At 36.6% G+C, this 23,045-nt stretch overlaps 1 protein-coding gene across 1 annotated transcript in view; it reads right to left on the bottom strand.

Annotated features, from left to right (window-relative positions):
- WNK1 (WNK lysine deficient protein kinase 1) overlaps positions 1–23,045 on the bottom strand; it is a 154,769-nt gene that overhangs the window by 76,317 nt on the left and 55,407 nt on the right. Inside the window, exons 4-6 of the mRNA XM_045295897.1 lie at positions 18,792–18,964; positions 4,973–5,193; positions 2,084–2,241 (exon numbers count right to left, since the gene is read on the bottom strand). Of these exons, the coding sequence (XP_045151832.1) occupies positions 2,084–2,241; positions 4,973–5,193; positions 18,792–18,964 (552 nt within the window). The remainder of the gene's footprint in view (positions 1–2,083; positions 2,242–4,972; positions 5,194–18,791; positions 18,965–23,045) is intronic.

Genomic DNA, 23,045 nt, shown 5'->3' with positions numbered 1-23,045 from the left:
AAATAAAAATTTCACAATATATAATTAAAAAAAAAAAAAAGAGGGGTTGGTCTAATTGTTTCAAAGTGAGGGCAAATTTAAATAACACTAATGGGTAAGTGGGAATTGTCCATAAGTGAGACATTCACGATTCGGAGACTGCCTATAAATTAATGGCACACAAAGCAAGCAGAGGAACATGAAATATCTTTTGTGAAGCTTGCTGGATCCTATGTTAAACAAACTACTGTTTATACTCAAATATAAACCAAGTTTTTCCAGCATACTTAAAAAAAAAATCATTTTATTGAAGGCCCATACAACTCTTACCACAATTCATATATAACATGCATTGTGTCAAGCAAATTTGTTGCCATCATCATTCGCAAAAACATTTGCTTTCTACTTGAGCCCTTGGTATCAGCTCATTTTGGCCCCTCATTCCCTGTACCCCCCATGAACCCTTGATAATTAATACATTGTTATTATTTTGTCATGTCTTACACGTCCGATGTCTCCCTTCACCCACTTTTCTGTTGTCCATCCCCCAGGGAGAGGGTTATATGCAGATCTTTGTAATTGGTTTCTTCTTTCACCCTACCTTCCCTATACCCTCCAGGTATCTCCATTCTCACCACTGGTTCTGAAGGGATCACCCATCCTGGATTCCCTGTGTTTCCAGTTCCTATCTGTACCAGTGTACATTCTCTGGTGTAGCCAGATTTGTAAGGTAGAACTGGGATCATGATAGTGCGGGGAGGGAAAGGAAGCATTTAAGAACGAGAGGAAAGTTGTATGTTTCATTCCAGCACATTTTTTAATACAGTTTTTGTGGTAAAATTAGGTGCCTCGGCTGATATTTGGGTCGGCTTATACTCAAGCATATACGGTAACTGTAAAAGGTACTCTCCTCTTTGAGGGTAATATGACTAGGTTCATCTTGAAATTATTAATTTGTTTGGATACAATATGGTTATTTTTTAATATTATCTTTTCTGGATGCATAATCAAATACATAATGGTAAAATAACTGAGAAAAAGGACACATGAAGTGTGACTAAATCGTTTTAACATTCATGTTGAGTTAAATAATGGGAACACATTGTACTAGTCTTTTATATATGCTTGAACTTGTTCATAATAGGAAAAAGCTTAAAAAATATTCAATGGATTACTTGCTTTAAACTTTTATGCCATTAGTGGAAAACCTCATAAACTTTATTAAGGATTATGGACCTAATAATTATGTTTCGGGCTTTAAATGGATGATTCTAGAAAATACCTCTGTCAAAAGAGATGAAGTATCTTGGGTAATTTAAACTTCAATAAAACATCTATTTATTCCTTAAACTTTGTGAGTGGGAATGTATAATTTAGTAAATCAAAATAAGTCATTCAGAGAAAGAGTCCGTGAATACAATTAATTTGACAAAACAACTTGAGTTAAAAACATGACAGGTGACCCTTGAATAACATGGGAGTAGGGGTACTGACTTCTTATGCAGTCAAAAATCACTGTATAATTTACAGTTGACACCTGAATAACATGGGTTTGAACTGGTCTTACATAAATGCAGATTTCTTTTTCTTATTGCTATTGAGGTGAGTGAGCTCCAGGGTGTGAACATCAGCTTAAAATGTTGTGTGACTAACCATCTCTGGCTGAGTAGCAGTAACTGTTGGCGGGAGGCGGGGGTGGGGGTGTCTGTGTATAAATGCACCCACACAGTTCAAACTCATGTTGTTCAAGTTAGCCGTACTTTTGACTCAGAAATTAAATTTTATGGTGGGAGGGAATAAAAGGTTATTTAAATAAACAAGGGGTTGAAAAGTAGATCATGATTTTAAACATAAATATATCTCATAATAAAGGCTTAAATGAATGCAAGAAGGGTCCAGATAATCTATAAGTCTGTGATCCTTTATGTTTGCTTTCACTATATCATGAGCAATACTTTGCATGCATCTCAACAATCCCAAACATCTCAGTATACTTCCAACTATGGCCTATTATGTCTACTAAGGTTCGGTGTTATTCAGCTTGGGATTTTTTCACTTAGCTGTCACTCACTCAAGCTCACTAATCAGTTAGGAGAAGACTTACACTGGTCACTCGACGGTAGATCTGCGCAGCATTTTGGCACTCTGAGTAAGGGTATTCAGATGTGGCCATCTCAAGCATACACATCCCAAAAGCATAAACGTCAACAGATTCATCATATTTCTCCTCATACATCTCGGGGGCCATGAACTCTGGGGTACCTAAAATTAAAAGAATGATTCAGACTAAATGGGAGAAGCTGCAGTCATTACTCACCATGAGAAGCAGAAGAACTGATCTGTGAGAGAAAAGAAAGTGGAAGGGGAAAAAAAGAAAGAGAAAAGGAGAGACAAAAGAGAGGAAGTCTTCTTAGTCCGTCTGGTTCCACCAACTATCAGCTGGATCTTCCACACCAAGGTCTTTATAAGAAATTAGAACTGAGTCAAGTGTTTATTTATGGTTTTAAACGGATTTCTACAACACAATGTTGAAATAGAGCCTTGGATAAGAGATAAGCCAAAATAACTCCTATTAAAAACCAAAAGAAAAGAGACTAACAAAAAATAAAGTAAATCTAATGGAATTAACCTGTACAATAAGATGCTACCGTAGGTTGAAAAAAGCTCAAAATACCTGACTGCCCCCTACTGTATGTAACATTTACTGCTAGTCTTTTGCCATTGATGTTCTATCCCAATCAGTTACACTTTTAAAGATGATTTGCAGTAAATGATTAAGGTTTAAAATATATTAAAACAACATGTAAATGACTATAAAGTCACTCACCAGAGCCCTTTTCTTCACATACTTACCATCCCACCTGCAATACACAAAAGGCTACTTCAAATACAAGAAATAAAGTGAGGAACATCCTACAAAAGAGGTAATATATGTGCACACACACTGCACTTAAATTACAGAGACTGAATTATAAGTACAATATGTGTGAAACCACAAAATCAGGTTTTGCAATGTTCCCTGCAAAATTAAGGTGTATGTTTCAAATTATAGGCATTCCCAAGCAAGTTCGCAGGCTCTGATTTAAAAACAGAAAAAAAGATAAAATTCTTTTGGGTCAGAGATTTTAAGATGTCAAGGATAATTTTAAAAGATCTATCTACAAGGAAAGCAAAAAGTAAATTTAGCTTTAAAGTAATTCTTCCTAATTTTCTTCTTTATTTAAGAAAACACAAAAACAGTATTACAAATTCAAGTTGCATAATTCCAAGATCCATGTTTTATAAAGATATTCAAGTCATTAATGTTTTAGGCTTTCCTTTTCTATTAAAACTTAGCATTTTAATCTACTTTAAAATCCAGGGATTTTTTTGGAGGGGTTGCTATAATTATTTGGGGGAAGAGGAGTAGAGATTTGTGAAGATTTCAAGCTTTTAAATTATACTTTCATTTAGAAAATCCAAGTTTTTCAAATTAATTAATTAATTTGCACGAGATTATTTTCCGCGTTACTACTCTCAGTACATAGTACATAGCTGAAGGACCCCTAGTGACATAGTGTTTACACATTGGGCAGTTAATTGCAAGGTTAGCAGTTTGAAACTAGCAGCTGCTACTCGGTGGGAGAAAAATGAGGCCTCTTCCTGTAAAAGAATTACAGTCTCAAAAACTCACGGGGGCATTTTCTACCCTGTCCTACAGGGTCACAATAAGTCAGAATTGACTCCATGGCAGGGATCTGGTTTGAGTATACAGTTGAGGAGTCCTGGTGGAAAGTTAAGTGCTCAGCAACTAACAGAAAAGTCAGAGGTTTGAATACACTAGCCACTCAGGTAGAGAAAGACAGAGCGGTTTGCATCTGACTGCCTTAGTACTCTTATGGGGCAGTTCTAGAAATTAAAATACACTCAACTTCAATGGGTTATACCAGTGGTTTAATACAGTTCCTTATGTTGTGGTGACCCCCCAACCATAAAATTATTTCTGTTGCTACTTAACTGTAATTTTGCTACTGTTATAAATTGTAATGTAAATATCTGATATGCAGGATGTATTTTCTTTTCTTTTAATCATTTTAAAGGATGTATTTTCATTGTTACAAATTGAACAAATTAAAGTATAGTGATTAATTACAAAACAATATGTAATTATATACTGTGAAATATTTATGTGTTTTCCCATGGTCTTAGGCAACCCGTGAAAGAGTCATTCGACCCCAAAGGGGTTGCGATCCATAGGTTGAGAATCGCTCTGGTATACATAGTTCTAAGTCTGAAAGGATAGTCCTAATCTATAGATCAGTGATTCTATTTACAAGGTGTGATTTTGCTTCCCCTGGGACATTTGGCATTAGCTGGAAACATCTGTGATTACCAGTGGGGGAGATAGTAGATGGTAAGCTACTGGTGGGTAGAGGCCAGGGATGATGCTAACTATCTAACAAGGCAAAGCAGTCCTCCAACAAAGATATGTTAAGCCTAAATTGTCAGTATTACCACAGTTGAGGAATTCTGTTGTAGATAATGAACTTATATTTTTCACACCAGTGCACAAAATTTTAAGAGGCAGACATTCTTACATATACACATATATTGAACAACCCTTTTAGAAACTACATTATATATGAATTTCATTTCTTTTAGAAGGGAAATAAGATACCATATTTTTAAAGAGTTCTTCCTATCAAGTATCAATGAATTATTCAATAACACTGATCACTACCATTAGGTTCTGTCAATAAAGCTGTCCTTTTCCTTTCTATGTAACTATATAAAACATCAATTCTGCATGATTCTAGAAGGATAAATATGGAAAACTCCACATAAATCTCATCTTACTGATCACTTCCTGGTTTCAAACTAAGATTTTTTTGAGGGTTTATTTTACTTATAAAAATTCAGAGATGAAAAAAAAATTAAGAGAAGGCCTGGTTTCTAAATAATAAGACTCCTGGTGCGAAGGCCTGTCAGGCTCCAAGTTACACTTCAAACATACCTATCACACTCTTGGCAAAAGAAGCCCGCTTCAGAGTTGCCAGACCTAGGTCTCCAATTTTGACTGAGCCTGTAGGGCCAGTGATAAAGATGTTGTCACACTTCAGATCGCGGTGAATAATAGGTGGGGTTCTAGTATGAAGAAACTGAAGTCCTTTAAGGATCTGACGGCACCAGCTTCTTAGGACTTTGATTTTCATCACTTTAAACCTTTTCAGGTACCTAGAGGGGAAAAAAGGGGCACGGTTCATCAAACAGGTTTTCATTCTAAGACATCTGAATTGGGATTATCGAATTTAGAAAATTAAAATTCGGTAAACTTCAAAGTTAGTGATACTTTTAACAAGGTTAAAGGGACTGAGATAGTGTCTCACTCACACACACACACACACACACACACCCCTCTATTAAGGGATTCAGAGAAAATAAGTTTCCCAAATACTTTTTATTAAAAAAATGGGTTCAAGTTGGTTGTATCAGAAATAGCAGTACAAATACTTCACAGTAGAAAATATTTAATTAAGTACTTGATTAACTGATAATGAAGAAAAAATGAATTCCTTGAAATTAGATCCTAACTAAAGTGATTAAAGGTTAATTGGTGGTGCTGTGCCTTTTGGTATATGAGTAGATCATACTGGAAGCAGATATAACTATTTCAAACTCTAAGCAAAAATGTACTAAACTATGAATTGGAATAGAGTCAATGGCAATGGGTATAATCTTATCTGTTCACATCTCTACCTATATACCAATTTGCCTGCACCCCATGTATACTCAAACACTTTTACGTTGGTATAACTGTACTTACAATCATCTTTGGTACTGGTTTTTCCTATCACCAAAATAACAAGTCTACACCAGTCACAACCTCATCTACTCTGATACCAGAAGGACTAAATGGTGCTCAGCTCCCACCACTGACTGTTCTAAGGGGCCACAATAGTTGGTCCAGATAATATGAAACATACTTAAACCAAAAAATTATATAAAACTCTGCATTGAGTCAATTTAGACTCGTAACAGTCCTAAGAGCAGAGGAGAACTGGCCCTGTGAGTTTCCAAGGCTGTAAATCTTCCTAGAAGCTGGCTGTCATCTTTTTCCTGCAGAGTGGCTGGTGAGTTCAAGCTGCTGACTACAGTTAGCAGCCCCTGCACTACCAGAGCTCCTTAAAAAGCTAGCGGAACTAAAATAAAATTCTACTTGGGAAGATCAGGGGAAAAAATCAGTGGCAAAAGTTGGTTTTGTGGTTTGAAAGATAACCAGAGTACTAACACCTGAGGGTAAGGGAAGGGCATTTTCTGAGGTAATGGAAATGTTCTGAGATATTTGTGTTTCAATAGACAATGAATTCTATCAAATTCATCAAACTGTTAACTTATGATTGACCTATGCTTTTGTTGCATGAAAATTTTACTGTAAGAAAAAAAGAACACAAATATTCATTGATATTGATAGAATACATATTGATAAGCATACTAAGGTGTTTATGGATGAAACATTATGGTATTTGCAACCTATTTTGGAATTCTAAGAGGAATGGTAAGATGGACAGATATGGTAAAGCATATTTATCAAAAGGTAATAATTATAGAATATTTTCTATATAAATTTTTAAATAGACTCTCCCACTGCCTCACTCTCACTCACTCACTGCCTCACTGTCTCACTCACTGCCTCACTGTCTCACTCACTCACTGTCTCACTCTCACTGCCTAAAAAAGAAAAAAAAATTTTTTTTTAAATAATAAAATGTCAGAGAAAAGGTTAAGTGGCTAACTTACTGCATTTGTTTCTATCTATAAGAGAAGATATAATTAAAAATTTTTTTCATACTAACCTTAAATAATGATATAAAATTGATTAGTTTCATAGATTCTATATGGTTTTCTATGTAAAAACTTATACTGCTGTATTCCTCAACTGTGTCAGTCCTCTCCCCATTTCCACTCTAGGGTCCATATTGCCTTTCCTCTGGATTCTCTATTCATTCCTGTCTTCTCATCTTTGCTTTAGGGAAAATGCCATCCTTTGGTTTTCTTTTTTTATGGGCCAGTGGCCATTACTTCTTAAAAATTGATTAATTGGGAGTTAATACATATATCACATCTTTTTATAGTTCAATCGTCCTCTGGTTTTTTTGTAACACATTTTGATCTCTTAGAACATGTTCCTCTCAGGTGTGATTATCTATTTTATAGGGCTGTCTATTGCTTCACTAAATGGTGGATCTCTACGAATGGATTTAGTTCCAGGTCAGAATGGTTTCTAAGGCTCATGGGGGTTCCTCCATCTCTGTCAGACTAGTAAGTCTGTTTGCATTTGTGAATTTGAGTTTTTACTCTACCCTTTTCTACTGCTCAGTCAGCATGGTAGTGGCAGCCAGGCACAATCTAATTTAGGGGGGCCTGAAGTGTGTATTTCATGTGGTTCATTAGACTTTGAACTAATTGCTGCCTTGAGTCTTTGTGTTTTTTCATCTTCCAAACAAAAACAGTTTTATTCTTCTTTACCAGTTTTAATATCTTTTATAATTTTATCCTGTTTTTATGCCTTATTACTGTGTCTGGTATCACTGTTTTTTTCTTTTTAAGTCATCTTACTGGGAACATTATCCAGAGTTGGGTATGACATTAAACCCAAACCCAAACTCACTGGCATCAAGTCAACTTTGACTCACAGAGACCCAACAGGACAGGGTAGCACATCCCCAGTGGGTTTCCAAGACTGTAAATCTCAATGGGAGTAGTAAGTGGTTGGTGGGTTTGAACTGATGACCCAATGCATAAGATCCCAATGCATAATCCACTATGCCACCAGGCCTATAGGTTTCTCATGGTTACTGTGTATTAATGATGTTTTCTACAATTCCTGGCTAACAATTTTTAATTATGAATAAATATTTAATTTTTATAATCATTTCTGTATCTACTGAAGTGACATTTTTTTCTTTTATTCTGTTAATGTGGTGAATTACATGATTCATTCGATAAACCAACCTTACAATCCTAGGATACAGTTAAGACTTGATTACAAATGCGCAATTTAAAATATCTGATAAAGTATTTTGTTAAAACATTTGCATCGGAGTGGAAAAAATAAAGAAATAAAATATTTGCAGCTATATTCATGATGCAAATTGGCCTGGCCCTTTTTTTAAAATCGTTTTATTAGGGGCTCATACAACTCATCAATTGTGTAAAGTGCATATGTACATTCATTGCCTTCATCATTCTCAAAACATTTCCTCTCCACTTAAGCCCCAAGCATTAGGTCCTCATTTTTCCCCTCCCTCCCCGCCCGCTCCCCTCTCCCTCATGAGCCCTTGATAATTTATAAATTATTATTTTGTCATATCTTGCCCTGAACGACGTCTCCCTTCACCCACTTTTCTGTTGTCCATCCCTTTCCTAGGTCCCTTCCCCCCTTCCCCACCCGACCGGTTTTAGTATTAGTGCTGTGCTGGCTTCATAAAATAAACTGATCACTGACCCACCCATTTCTTTAGTTTTTTTAATGAGCATCGACTGCATCAGGGATTATCTATCTATCTATATCTCGGATATTACTCAATTGCACCTACATTTAATACTCATAGTGAATCTGTGTAGGGGTGCCAAAACTTTAATCTTTATAGGAGCAGATAGGTTCATCTTTCTTCAGAGAATTGGCAGGTGGGTTTTAATTGTCCATTTTGAGGCTAGCAGTCCAATGCCTCACTTATTCACTGCCATCGAGTTGACTCCAACTCATAGTGACCCAAAGGTCAGGGTAGATGGGAGTAGAACGCTTCGTCTCTCTCCCTCAGAGAAGCTGGTGGTTTCTAATTGTGGGACCTGTGGTTAGTAGCCTAGCAAAAACCACTAATCCACCAATGCGTAGTAACTTTAAATCCATTACTGTCTGATTGTTTTCAACTCATAGCAACTATGGGGCCTTATATGACAGAGTAGAACTGGCTTATAGGGTGTCCAAGGGTACAAATCTTTACTGAGGAAGATTGTCACTTTTTTGCCTTTGGAATGCATGGTGGGTTCGAACCTCTGACCTTTTGGTTAGTAGTCAAGCACTTTAACCAGGACGCTATGAGTGTTCTTACCAAGTATTATCCCTATTATATTAATAAGGATAGTGAACCCACAGCCATACAGCTATTCCAAAATAAAAGCTTGGACTGCTAACATTGACCAACTATCCTATCGCTCTTGTATACATTATTGTTACTGTTAATTAGCGACAAATCAGGTCCTGGCTCATGTGCAGAGTAGAAATGATCCAGAGCACTTCCAAGGCTGTGACAGTTCAGAGTACAGTGCTTAATCATCTGTGTTTTCCACACTACCATTAGACAATTCTTTCCAAAGGATTATTAGCATAGAATTAACAGAGCAGATATTCAATGTTTTCCGACTCAATTTAACACATTGTATCACAGCTAGATCATAATCAAAACCTTCAAATATAAGTATCTCAAGGTCTTCTTTAAACCAAATCGCTGATCTTAATTAGTTTTAAAAAAAGTCTGCCTTAAGCATGTGCTTTTGTGTAAAAAGACTCATAGTAATCCTATCACACAACAGAACAAATGGCCTAGTTCTGCACCATCTTCACAACCTGTTTGAGTCCACTATATATATATGGGATCAAATTGACAACATTAATTCTATTGATGGGAAACTTCGAAAACTTTGGGAGCAGTGAGAAGATAAAGCCAGAAAAAGAGGGCGAAAATGGTTGTAAACTTAAGGAATGTAATCATTATCACTAAATTGTATGTATAGAAATTATTAAATTGGTGTGTGTCTGCTGTATAAATTTTCAACAAAAGTATTTTTAAAAACACGGGGGAAAAAACCTCACGTGCTTTCCTATTACTTTTAAATTAAGAGCAAGAACTAATCTTTTATACTGTATTCAAAACTCTCCACATTGTTTCCCTAGCTTATCTACTAAAGGAGGGGTGAGGGACATCCGGCTCATGGCCCTTTAAAGCCTGCTAAATCATTTGGTCTGGGCTTGCCAAGGCAACAGCAGGCAGGACTAAAATTGAGTAAATTAAGCTTTTTTCATAGCAACACAAATTAATAGTGAGTGAATCATCGTAATATATATTTTGAGGACAGACAAGGAATGTCCATTAGAGGATATGCAGGATGTAAGTACATGATGGGAAAGACACGTATGTCTCTTGTCTGCCGCCCATGGATCACCAACCTGTAGTGCAGTGACTCAGAGGACAGTGCCAGGCAGGTACAGAAGTGTCAACACACTGGCAAAACTACAGTATTGCAGTGATAATGAAAAGAAATGTGATGAGATGATCCTTTGTGACACTGATGACCTTGACTGATGATGTAGACTTATTTGTCAACAAAGATAATTCAATCTTTATCCACACATCCACAATCAACAAGCCATGCAAAAACGGAATTTCACATGAAGATTACGTAAATTACAGCACACAAAAGCATCTTGAAGAGTTGATAAAAACAATGGATATCTTCCAAATCCAAGATATAAGAATAGAATAGCAATTGAAGCAAAATAATCATGTCACTGTTCACACACATTAGATAGTTATTAAAACTTGGGTGCTGTGCCATCCTACTAGTAATTACAAAGACAAACTGCTTCAGTGTCTTTCCAAGAGGAGTGACCCAACAATTTTTTTCCATGAAGTCAAAGGCAAACTTGTGTGCCTAGCTTGTGATGATGAGGTAGTAGTAATGAAAATAGCCAATCTGAGCAACACTGTGGCTCAAAATACGTTAAACTTATTGAGAGGCCATACACATCTGTACAAAATCAATACTCTTCAGTGGAGTTTAGAATCACAAAAAGTCACTTTCACTAAGTCTCGTGACAGAGACAATGTTATTCAGACAAGTTATGTGTGAGTGAAGTTAAGAAGCTGAGACGGCTTGTAAAGGGCGAGGGAGCGTTTGTAAAAGAGAGCGAGGTAGGTGGCTGCTGCAGAGTTGTTAGCACTGAGGTAGAAGTGTTTCACAGTTGTTATTTTTGGAGTATAGTCTCACATCCAATTGTTACTTAGCATATTTCTTCTTCTTTTTTTTTTTACAGCCGTTCCACTCCCCTTCCCTAAGTGCTAGCATATTTCTTAAAAACACTGAAAAATTCCTCAGGAGATGTCCAGTTTTTCCATCTGGCTTGTAACTAGACAACACGCATAACCAATACTGCCCAATTGGCCTTTTTCATTTGTGGGACAATCGCATATTTTGACTTATGAGAAGAACTGCTGTCACTAAAAATCATGTGTTTTAGTCTGGGTACTTTAGAGAAACAAATTCATAGAAACTCATGTATAAGAGAGAGTTTTATAAGTGCACATCAAGAAAACATCCCAACCCAGTGCTGCCCAAGCCCACTATTAACGCATACGTCCGAAACCAATCCACAAAGTCCTCCTCCATCTCACAAAGCAGACATAATGCCGACTGCAGGAGGAAAGCCGAATCAGTGAGCGTGTAATCATCTCAGTGCTGGCAGGGGTCTCCACACGGCTGCTCCAGCACCCAGGGCTGTATCGGGGTAGGTCCATGTGGCTTCTCCTCAGGGATGTCTTGCAGGAAGTGAGCCTTGCCAGCTAAAGCAGGGAACTGGCTAAGGTAGCTGCACCCTGGTCCGACCATCACAAAGCAAGAGACCCAAGAACTCGAAAGGCAAGGCTCACCAAGCCATTTATTTAGCCCTCCACCCTTCAATTAACCCCACATGTGTTTATCGGCCAGGTTGGCACAATAAATTAACTACCTCACCATGCATGGCACACTACAAGATGTTTTTATCCATGAAAAACTTGAGCTAAAATTTGGAAAGTTAAGAAGCCTTACTACAGCTGGAGTTCCAGCCACGGTTGGCAAAAAAATACTGAATCATCTCAGTCTTGATCCAAGTGACTGAATTATGAACTAATACAGCATATATCAAGAAAGTCTGTGCATAGTCACCATTGCTCAACAATGTGATGTCAATAGTAGTTTCATGTGAATTTTGTCAAAAGCAGAGGGTTTAAGAGCCTCCAGTTTTAAAGAGTTACTGAATGATCTTGACTAAGTATGACATCTTATTTTTCACTATTAAGTGTGGTGGCTAAGTCTCAGGAACATACTGATTATGAACTGTGAAATGAAGTCAAGCAGTTCACAGAGAAGGGAAAACTTATCAGAGAACTTAAAGATAGTACGTGGCTGTGTCATTTACCTTTCATGGTGGTCATTACCAAGTACCTCTCAGATGAATGTAGAGCCCCCCTCATGAAATCCTTTGAAGCTGAATTTAAGGCTGGGGAAAGTCCAACTCAAAAGGAATAACTCGGTGCATTTTCCCATACAGAAAGGACAAAAGCATTCTACAATTGAATATACTAGTGAATGTATATTTATTTAATAAAGATTCAAGGACATGAAAAGTAAACAAATGCAATTAAACATCTGTGCTAAACCATTCAATGTGGAACCAGCTGATGTGCCAAAGAGCTAAAACATGAAATCATTCAGCTGCAAAGCGATGATAAGCTGAAAGGTAGGTACAACAACCTCTTACAGCTTGAATTCTATAAACATTATATAAGCAATGATGAATGTTCCACTTTGAGGAGACATGCAATGAAACATGCATGCATCGGTGTTTAGAACAACTTACTGCTCAGAGCAGTTCTTTTTGAAAATTTACCATCTCAAAGAGTCGACTGCACCCCAGATTGACCACCTCAAACCTGGAAAAGCAGTTGCTGAATAGCAGCAGCATCAATACTGTATCATCATTCATCTCACCAGAGCTATTCCAGCATCACATTAAAACCAAAACACAAAAAACAAAGAGAAATGCCCAAAACTAAACTCACTGCCATCAAGTTCATTCCAACTCATAGCAACTCTGTAGGACAGATTAGAACGGCTCCGGTGTGTTTCCAAGACTGTTATTCTTTATGGAAGTTAAAATCTTCATCTCTCTCCTGTGGACCAGCTGGTCATTTCAAACAGGTTATTAGCAGCTCAACGTGAACACACTACATCACCATATTCCTCAAAGCCATTACATTAACTCATTGTCATCAGTTGATGCCAACGCATAGAGACCTTACAGAACAAGGCAGAACTGCCCTTCTGAGTTTCAAAGACTAACTGCTGGAGTAGAAAGCCCATCTTTCTCCCACGTTAGAGGGGAGTAAATCAAATGTTTGGCTAATTATAGAATGGTAATTTTTAAGTTGATAATTTTGTAGTGCCTGAGAATTATGTCATAATATCCAAAACGCCCTTATCTCCTAATCTTGCTTGTCATTAGTTCTCTTAATTAGCTATCTATTTTTAACCAAATGGGTTAGCGTACAGCTAGATTTATTTTCTCTCTTTCACATTAAGGAGCCCTGGCTGTAACTGTAAGGTCAGTAGTTCAAACTCCTAGGAGGAAGATGAGGTTGTCTGTCCTCTTTTTAAGCTATACCATCTGAGAAACCCTGGCTGTAACTGTAAGGTCAGTAGTTCAAACTCCTAGGAGGAAGATGAGGTTGTCTGTCCTCTTTTTAAGCTATACCATCTGAGAAACCCTAGCTTTCAGTTGGATTTGACTCAATGGCAGTAGTTGGGTTATGAACTGGAAACCCTAGAGAGTTCTTTCTATTCTATTGCTGTGTGTCAGAATTGGTTTGACAGTGGTATAGGTTTTAAGGTATTTTTACATTATTCTCATAGCAGCTATCCACTTACAGAAGTTAACTGTTCATCATTTCAAGAGCATAGACGGATATTTAAACGATTTCATTTTGTTAAGGATCTTCAAAAATCACCCCAGCCCACAAGAAGGGAACATAATTTCTTCTGAACTGCTAGTAAAATGAAATCTACACATATATTTTAACTCTAATTTCAATTTTAGTTATCTATTTTAGAGGAATAAATATGTATGAGTATGATTCCAATACCACTGACTTAAAGGGGATCCAGTTTGTAGCATATAATCAAATGGGATGGTTTGAGACTCAAGAAGCTCATGTAGGATTGAAAAGTGATGCTGACAGTTAAAACCACCACAACTAACAGAGAGAAAAAAGTAACAAGAACTGAAGATAATATGGGTGCATAAGCAAATGTGGTGAAGAAGGCTGATGGTGCCTGGCTATTAAAAGATATAGTGCCTGGGGCCTTAAAGCCTTGAAGCTAAACAAGAGGCCATCTGGCAGGGAAGCAACAAAGTCCATATGGAAGAAGCACACCAGCCTGTGTGATCATGCGATGTCGAAGGAATTAGGTATCAGAGTGGAGACAAATTGGAGACTCCCTCACAGAAGGGTCACACAATAGAGACCAGTTCATCTAGGGTACAATATAGCACCAAGGAAACACAACATTCCTCTAGTTCTTTAATGCTTCCTGCCCGCACCATCATGGCCCCAGTTCTACCTCACAAATCCTGCTAGACTGGCATATGTACAGATATGCCAGTCTAGTATAGGTAAGAGCTTTCTATCCAGGATAGACAAACCTGTCAGAAACAGTAATGGGAGCGAGCAATGATTCCATGAGGGCATGGAAAAGGGAAGTGGGGAAATTGAAAGCAATGATGGATGCATAACCCCCCTTGAGGGGAATGAATAACAAAACTGTGAGTGAAGGGATACACTGGACAATGTAAGATATGGGGGATATATATATATATAAATATAAAACTTATTAAAGGGTTTGTGACAGTGGTAGGGTAGGAGAGGGAGGAAATAAAAAGGAGCTGATATCTAAGGGCTCAAGCAGAAAGAGGTTTTGAAAACGGCAGTAGCTGTACAAGTTTGCTTTATAGAACTGATTTATGAATTCTTATATTTGTAAGAGCCCCCAATAAAATGATCAATAATTTTAAGAAGCACAGTTTTAGAGAGAGAAAAAAAAAGCTGTCCACAGCACTGTCAATTCATGCAAGACATTAAAAAAAAAAGCTCTCTCTGATACTAGTATTTTAGGATCTTTCATTTAAGTCTAATTCTTAATCACCTTGAATAAAAGTCTAGCAGTTTTAAAGGCTCGCTTTCATAAACAGAACTAACCAGCTTTTAGTGCCAAAATATTTCACAAAAAGCGATAACCAATAATACATTGCTGAGTAGGAAAAATTATAGAATGTATTCAACAAAACTGGAAGACTAACTAAACGCTAAGACCAGACTGGCAACCCACATTGGGGTTGTCTTGAGTTAGAATCAATTCAGTGGCATTTTAGTAAACCAGTTGAGACCAGATGACTACCTGAAGTGACTGCCCTGAATACTCTGTAAACGTTAAACTGAAACTATCCTGGGAACACCTTTTAGAATTTTGAGTAACTCACAAAAAAGTACAGTGCTCTACCTAAAAGAAAAGGAGGAAAAAAAAAATATATATATATATATATACACACACACACTCACACACACAAGACCAAAAAGTTAGCAATTACTTTAAAGCAAAGATAAGAAGATAAAGGGAAAAGACCACTGGAGTACTAGAATTGAACCAGAACAAACCAAAAAATGCTGACATATTATTTAAAAATTTCATTATCAATGAACAAATTGTATAAAGTATCAAATGAGAACTTAAATGTAAATTTTTACCCCAAAATCCACAATTTAGTTGTTTTTTTTTTTCAAAAGAAAAGGTCCAGGTTATCGGAGATAGAAGACTAGAAAGTAGGAAACTATAAAGGAGGAGTTTAGTTTGAGTCATAATGAGGCTGTAGACATCTACAGTAGCTAGCAAATGTATAGGTCTAGAACTCAGGAGAACAACATAGAGGTCATGATTTAGCAAATCAGCATAAGATGGCAAATTAAGCCATGGGGGAGAGGGAGAGATTTTTAAGGACCCCTTAAGTAAGGTATGATCCCTTTCAATAGGCTGGAGTGATTTTTTTTAAGGTTCTTACCAAAATGATAGGGGGTTTAAATAAGTAGTGGTTATGTGCTGGGCTATTAATTGCAAGAGAAGCAGTTCAAAACCACTAGCTGCTCAAGGGGAAAAAGATGAGGCTTTCTATCCTCATAAAGTGTTAAAATCCTTGAAACCCCTTGAAAGGTGTAGGTCTCCTTTGTACTGTAGGGTCGTTATGAGGCAGTGACTGGAAAGCATTGAGTTTGAGTTTTCTGTTGTTACTATTAGGTGTCATCAAGTCAGTCTCCACCCATAGCAACCCTGTTTCCCTGAAAATAAGACAATGTCTTCTATTAATTTTTGCTCCCAAAGATGCGCTAGGTCTTATTTTCATGGCATGTCTTATTTTTCCATGAAGAATACGGTACACATTTATTGTTTATTGTTTTATTAAAAGAGACCTCATACTTCCTGTCTGCTCCTGCTGCGCTGCGGCCAACATTGAGCTGCGTGGCCACTACGGTCCAGAGTCCAGATAGCTTTGGGGGGCCTTATTTTGGGGGGATGCCTTATATTTCAGTGAGAGGCAAAACTGTAAGTAGGTTTTATTTTCTGGGGATGTCTTACTTGCGGGGAACCAGGGTATGTCTTGTGCATGCTCACAATTGTTCCTATGCTTGAACTCATTGTTGCAGCCACTCTGTCCATCTTGTCGAGGGCCTTCTCCTTTTTTTGCTGCCCCTCTATTAAATATGATGTCTATCTCAAGGAATTAGTCCCTACTGACAACATGTCCAAAGTAGATAAGACAAAGTCTTGCCATCCTCACCTCTAAGGTAAGGTGACCAAACGTCCCGATTTTTAACAATTTTTCCCACGTCCCGCAGCGTTTTAAAAAAGACCCGATTTTTTGAAAGAATGCACAACAAACTAGGGTATACGGTTTTTGGCTGCCATGTGGCTATTTCACCAGGATATGAGTTTTATCAATGGTGTCCCACTTTATCAATGTTAAAATGTGGTCACTTTACTCTAAGGAGCCCTCTGGCCTTACTTCTTCCAAAACAGATTTGCTTAATGATTCTTCTTTGGTCCGTCCTTTTAATGTCCAAAGTAACATCCTTGCTTTTCAACTCTTTAAAGAGGTCTTGGGTAACAGCTTTATCCAATGTAATGCATCCTTTGAGCTCTTGGCTGCTGCTTTCATGAGCATTGATTATGGATCCAAGTAAAATCCTTGACAACTTTAATCTTTTTGCCATTATCACGATGCTATCTAATGGTCCAGTTGTGAGAAGTTTGTTCTTCTTTACATTGAATTGCAGTACATACTGAAGGCTACAATCTTTGATCTTCATCAACAAGTGCTTCAAGTCCTATTCACTTCACTTTCAGGTTGTGTCATATGCATATCATAGGTTGTTAATAAGCCTGACCCCAATCCTCATGCCACATTCTTCTTCATATAATCCAAATTCTCTGATTATTTGGTAAACATACAGATTGACTAAGTATGGTCAAAGGATACAACACTGATGTACACCTTTCTTGATTTTAAACCACTCATGCCTTTGCTCTGTTTACACAAGTGCCTCTTACTACATATAAAAGTTCAGCATGAGCACAATGAAGTGTTCTGGAATTCCCTTCTTCTAAAGGGTATCCATAGGCTTGTTATAATCCACACAGTTGAATGCCTTGGCATAGCTAATAGATGAGTTTTCTAGGGATCTAAAAATTAGTAATAAGGTAATAGCAATGAGAAATAAAATTGAACTGAAGTGAAGTATTTTTCAAAACCAACAATCCTTGTAGACCAGTCACACAGCATGAGTAGGTATAGAGGAAAAAGATAAAACATGGTTTGAAAAACTCGAACTTTGATGACTATGAAAATAGTGTTACCATAAACAGAGTTAGATCAGTCAGGTAAAGGGATTAGGATGTGCAAGAAGGAAATGATCAGTTGGCTTTCAACATGTTAATTCTGTACATTCTCAAGTGCATAGACAGGTAAATAAATGTATTTAAGACATACAGAGTCAACTCTTTAAGGCACGTAATGAAAAAAAACACACACATATATATATATATATATCACCAGTCACAATTTTTAGAACTCTAATTCCTGTTGTAAAAAAAAAAAAAAATCACAACCTGTAATTTACACACCAGAGTTTTTTCTAAGAGTACAAACATATAATCTAAGAAACCTGGGATTACAAAGGTATACTATACTTTTTACCTATAGCTCTCTATAAGAGGGAACATGCAAATTCTGCATTTGATCCTTGCTGAGTTCCTTGAAAGAGATTAGCTTTTGGCCTCAATTTCTAATGCTATAGGAAATGGATCTACAAGTATTTTATATGAATAATTTTCACAATATACTAATGGTAAGCATTTGATGCATTTGTTGCACAGATACAGCAAAGCTACGTAATATAAGATTATAAAACTTTATTCAAATAAATTCCCTGGTAGTACATTGAGTTAAGAATTGGGTACGTGATTCAAACTCACCAGCAACTCCATGGGAGAAAGATGAGACTGTCTACTTTTGTAAAGATTTACCATCTCAGAAACCCTAAATAGTGGGTCCGATAGGATCACTAAGTTGGATTCCACTCAGTGGCAGGGGTTTGAGATAAACTCACTTTAACCACTAGAGGGCTACCTTGTCATTTGTTTTCTGCCCTTGGCCACTCTATAAATCAGTATGACTTAAAATTGCTAGGTTTATTCTGCAGGAACTTATCTCAATACTTACAATAAATAATTATCAACTCATTTTATTCACACGAAGGCTTTCTGGGTAGGAAAATGTGCTAGTATACGAGGAGAATGTCCTAGTATACTGCCTCGGCTGGACAACATTAAGTAAAACCTAGGATCTGAAATAAGACAAATCAAATTCTTAATTTCTCAGAAAAGTTTCAATATAATGACAGACTTACGTTTTAAGTGTTCCAGATGTCATAAGTTCAGTCACCAAAACAATGCACTTCTTTCCTTTTACTGTAGATTCCCATGAATCATAGAATCGAACAATATTGGGATGCTGGAGGCCTTTTAACATTTCAGCCTCTTCTCTAAATCTCTGCCTCTCAGACTTTGTTAACTTTCGATCCTAAAAGCAAAAGCCAAAATAGATTATGGTTTTAAATGTCAGAAAATGAGACATATAGTGAGATGCTAAACATTTAGTACATCACAATGATCATTCATGTTAAAACAGGAACTATAACTATTAATAATATAACAAGCTATTAATAATAGCTCATCAGTAAATCAGCCAAGGGTGAAAACAGACTATTCTGTGTTTAAGAGAATTTTGGTTTATAAAGTCACACTTGATAGTTTAGGACCTTTACTGTTGATGTGTGTCTGAGTTTCACTTTGTAATTAACTTTCCACTTCTAAATAATATACCTATTGCTAAAGATATGCAATTCAGTATCATGGATTGAGTATGGATTTAGAATTAAAACTAAACATAAATTTCAGCTTCCTGTAAGAATATGTATCATCACCTCATACAGTATGGTTCTAAGAAATAACTAATCTACTAAGTATGCTTTCATCACATGTTTAAAGTGCCAAATACTTCCTAAGTTAATGTGTTTTCTTATCCAAAATGAAGTAATGCTTTTAATTTGTTACTCCTTCCCTGACAGCATCTCATACACCCAAACTCTGAATTGTTCTATAAATTAAAATCAAAATGATCTCTAACTGGTATAATCTGTCAAGGCATGTAATCCATATTTTAATGACATGTCCTAGGCATATAAGTAATATGCCCATCACAATAAATAATAAAACACTATACAGATGAAATCCCCTCTATATACCTAGACAGCGCACCACACCCCAACCCCTACCTTTGAACAGCCATTACCTGAATGGTTTTTCCATAATCACAGGTGTTATCAAACCCAGTTGAGTTTTTATATTTCACATGAAATGTTACAATTTCATAAATTGGTGTTCGAAAATGTGTTCCATTAAAAGCTCTTTATCCACTGTTATACAAGACATTAAAAGATAATCATTTCTTACTGTAATCTTGACTTATTCACTATCTGAATATATTACAATGTATGAGTATATAATCTCCTACTGATGCATCTTTAGTTGCCCTGCTCTTTTCCCCTCTAATATTGCAATGTTAACTCTCCTTGAACACAAGTGTAAAATGGGTCTTTAGGATATAGATTTATAATGTGGGGTTCACAAATCCCTTTCCACTAACCTCTGATTGAAATGTAATGTTCCTATTTTGAATGTACACACCTAGTAATAATTAGTAATACCAGTGACTTGTCATAAACAAACTTCAAATGATTTCATATGATATAGCAGTGGTTGCATATATCTCAAGATACCATTTACAGTAATCATTACTTTGAAAATTCGATAGCTAATAAGACCTTCCTTCCATTGACCTTAATTGTTACACATTAGTTTTTTAAAATAACACACACATGAATTTATGCCTATTTTGATGGAACATGTTTCTATGTATTTTGTTAAATTGACTTACTTTTTAAAAAAATTCTAGTATTCACTAAAATGCCAAATGAAGCAAAATAATGTTGAGGACACTAATAGTTCATAACGTGTTATTAATGAATACTCTCCCCTGTTCCACACCCAACAGTGTTGAAATCCTAACCCGCTTTTCTGTAAATGACCAAATTTATAAATAGAATTTTTGTTAATGAAGGTATGGAGTTCCTGGGTGGTGAAAATAGTTACGCGTGAGACCAAAACGTTTGTGGTTCTAACTCACTCAGAGGCACCTCAGAAAATAGGCCTATCGAGCTACCTCACAAAGGTCACATTTTAAAAATACTAGGGAACAATACTCTGTACAGATAGGTCCCCCTGAGATGGAATCAACTAGATAGATGCCAACAACAAATTGTACCAGAACAAGGTAGATCCTAAACTCATACTCATTTGTGAATTTAAAAAAGAGCAGAAGAGATACAGAGATTCACACAGGTGCCATGTGAAGATCCATTTATAAGCAAAGGAATCACAAGAACTGCAGAAAATGCTGAAAACTAGGGAAAAACAGCAGGAAGAACTGATACGGTCAAGACTCATGGTTTCTAGAACTGGGAAGATACACTTCTGTTCTAACATCACACACTTTTAATATTTGTCATGAGAGCACCACATAATAATGACATATGGTTGGAAGTAGAATTGCTGGATTGGAGGTTATTTTAAAAAAGCAAACTCACTGCAATAGTCAATTCCGACTCATAGTGACCCTACAGGACTGAGTAGAATTGCCCCTCTGTAGTTTTCTGAGACTGTAACTCTTTATTGGGAGCTTCATCTTTCTGCAGTAGAGGGAGCATCTTCAATTTTCATAGATTAAAAAAATTTAAAAGCTCTCATATTTTTGAATGAGCAGGAAAAATTCTTTTCATAGGTATTGAAACTTGCTTTTCAAAAAAACTATATCAATATACCGCTTCCTCACAAAAGGCATTGGGAGATCTACTTTTGCTTATTGTTTAGAATGCTAATATAGGATCAATGTAGTTTGTCTCTTCCTGCAATTTACAATATTGGATAATGAAATTTTCTTAAATGTGATTTGTCTGTGGAAAACCTGTATAACTTGAGTAGAAGATTTATCTCTGTTAGCCTCTAAGTTTGTTTCTGCCTGGAACTGCGGAGATATAATCCAAGCCATTTCTCCATACCTATTAGTTTAAATTTGAATCTAATACACATGTGAATACAAGTCCTTGTTTATGAATTCTCAGCTGACCTGGAGAAGCATTCTTTGTCTTTTCAGTGTCAGAAACATTAAACTTTAGTTTGTCCTCTCACTAGACATGTAGCACTTCAAGGAAACCGATTTTAATGGATGATCTCAGTTCCAATATCTGCTAGGGCTTGAGATTTTCATCTATCTTCATACAGATGGTAAAAAACAAGTGTCTTAGTTAGAAAGATTGGCAACGTTCCCAGAAAAGTCTTGTTGATTCATAATTTCTCCATTCTGGTTTGTAGTTTTTTTTCTTAAATTCCTAAACCTTGGGGATTATCCCTGCAAACTCAGTTATTCATTTTTAAAAGATGGTTGTTATTTTAATGAAAAGTATCATTACATGAATGGATAGGTAAAATATGTCATAAAGAGAAATGAAGTCCTGACACATGCTACAATATGATGAGGCTTGAAAACTACAGAGTGAAATATCAGTCACAAATGGACAAATTATACATGACCACACTTAGATAAGGCAGACAAACATACAGACTAAACACACACACACACAAACCCCACTAAACTCCATTGTTCATGTAAATAGTGTCCAGTTACTTAAACATTTATTCTGTATATACAAGTCAATAATTTATGTACTGCATTCTGAAAAGCAGTTCTATACATGTACCATTTCCTTTTCTCAACTATGTTTTAAATTCTATGCCACTGGCAAAATTAATGCCTCTATCAATAGAATCACCCTAGGCCCCATGGGAATGATTTATAATATCCTCTATCATAAATAATAACAATGTCTCTCAAATAAGCCAGGGACATCTATAAACAATAGATAAATGAATGGATTTGGAGTTTGCACTCTAACCACAATTAAGAACAATCACTGTATATACTCGTGTATAAGCTGAGTTTTTCAGCACATTTAAAATGCAGTTTTTGTGGTAAAATTATGTGCCTTGGTTGATATTCGGTTCAGCTTATACTCAAGTATATACGGTAGTTCTTATGACATGGCCCTACTTGATACTCACCCTCATGAAGAGATCACTGAAGATAAGGATGTTATAACAAAGTGTGAAGGGTGTAGGGCATGTCGAGATATTCCTACTAAAGTTAAGGATAAACTACTGCATTTGGTGCCCCGAATGACTAAAAAAGAGGCACAACGCCTAGTGGGCCTCTTCGGATTTTGGAGGCAACATATCCCTCACTTGGGTGTTCTACTTTGACCTATTTATCAAGTGACACGAAAAGCCTCCAATTTTGAGTGGGGCCCAGAACAAGAAAAGGCTCTGCAACAGGTTCAGGCTGTCGTGCAAGCTGCTTTGCCACTGGGACCATATGATCCAGCTGACCCAATGGTGCTAGAAGTGTCAGTGGTAGATAAAGATGCAGTGTGGAGACTTTGGCAGACCCCTATTGGTGAATCACAGCGTAGACCATTGGGATTTTGGAG

Source organism: Echinops telfairi, unplaced genomic scaffold, assembly GCF_000313985.2.
Source record: "Echinops telfairi isolate 266 unplaced genomic scaffold, ASM31398v2 ScPeMD7_6273;HRSCAF=7185, whole genome shotgun sequence".
Lineage (NCBI taxonomy): Eukaryota > Metazoa > Chordata > Mammalia > Afrosoricida > Tenrecidae > Echinops > Echinops telfairi.
The sequence above is the reverse complement of the archived record's forward strand: the minus strand, read 5'-3'. Positions and strand labels throughout refer to the sequence as shown.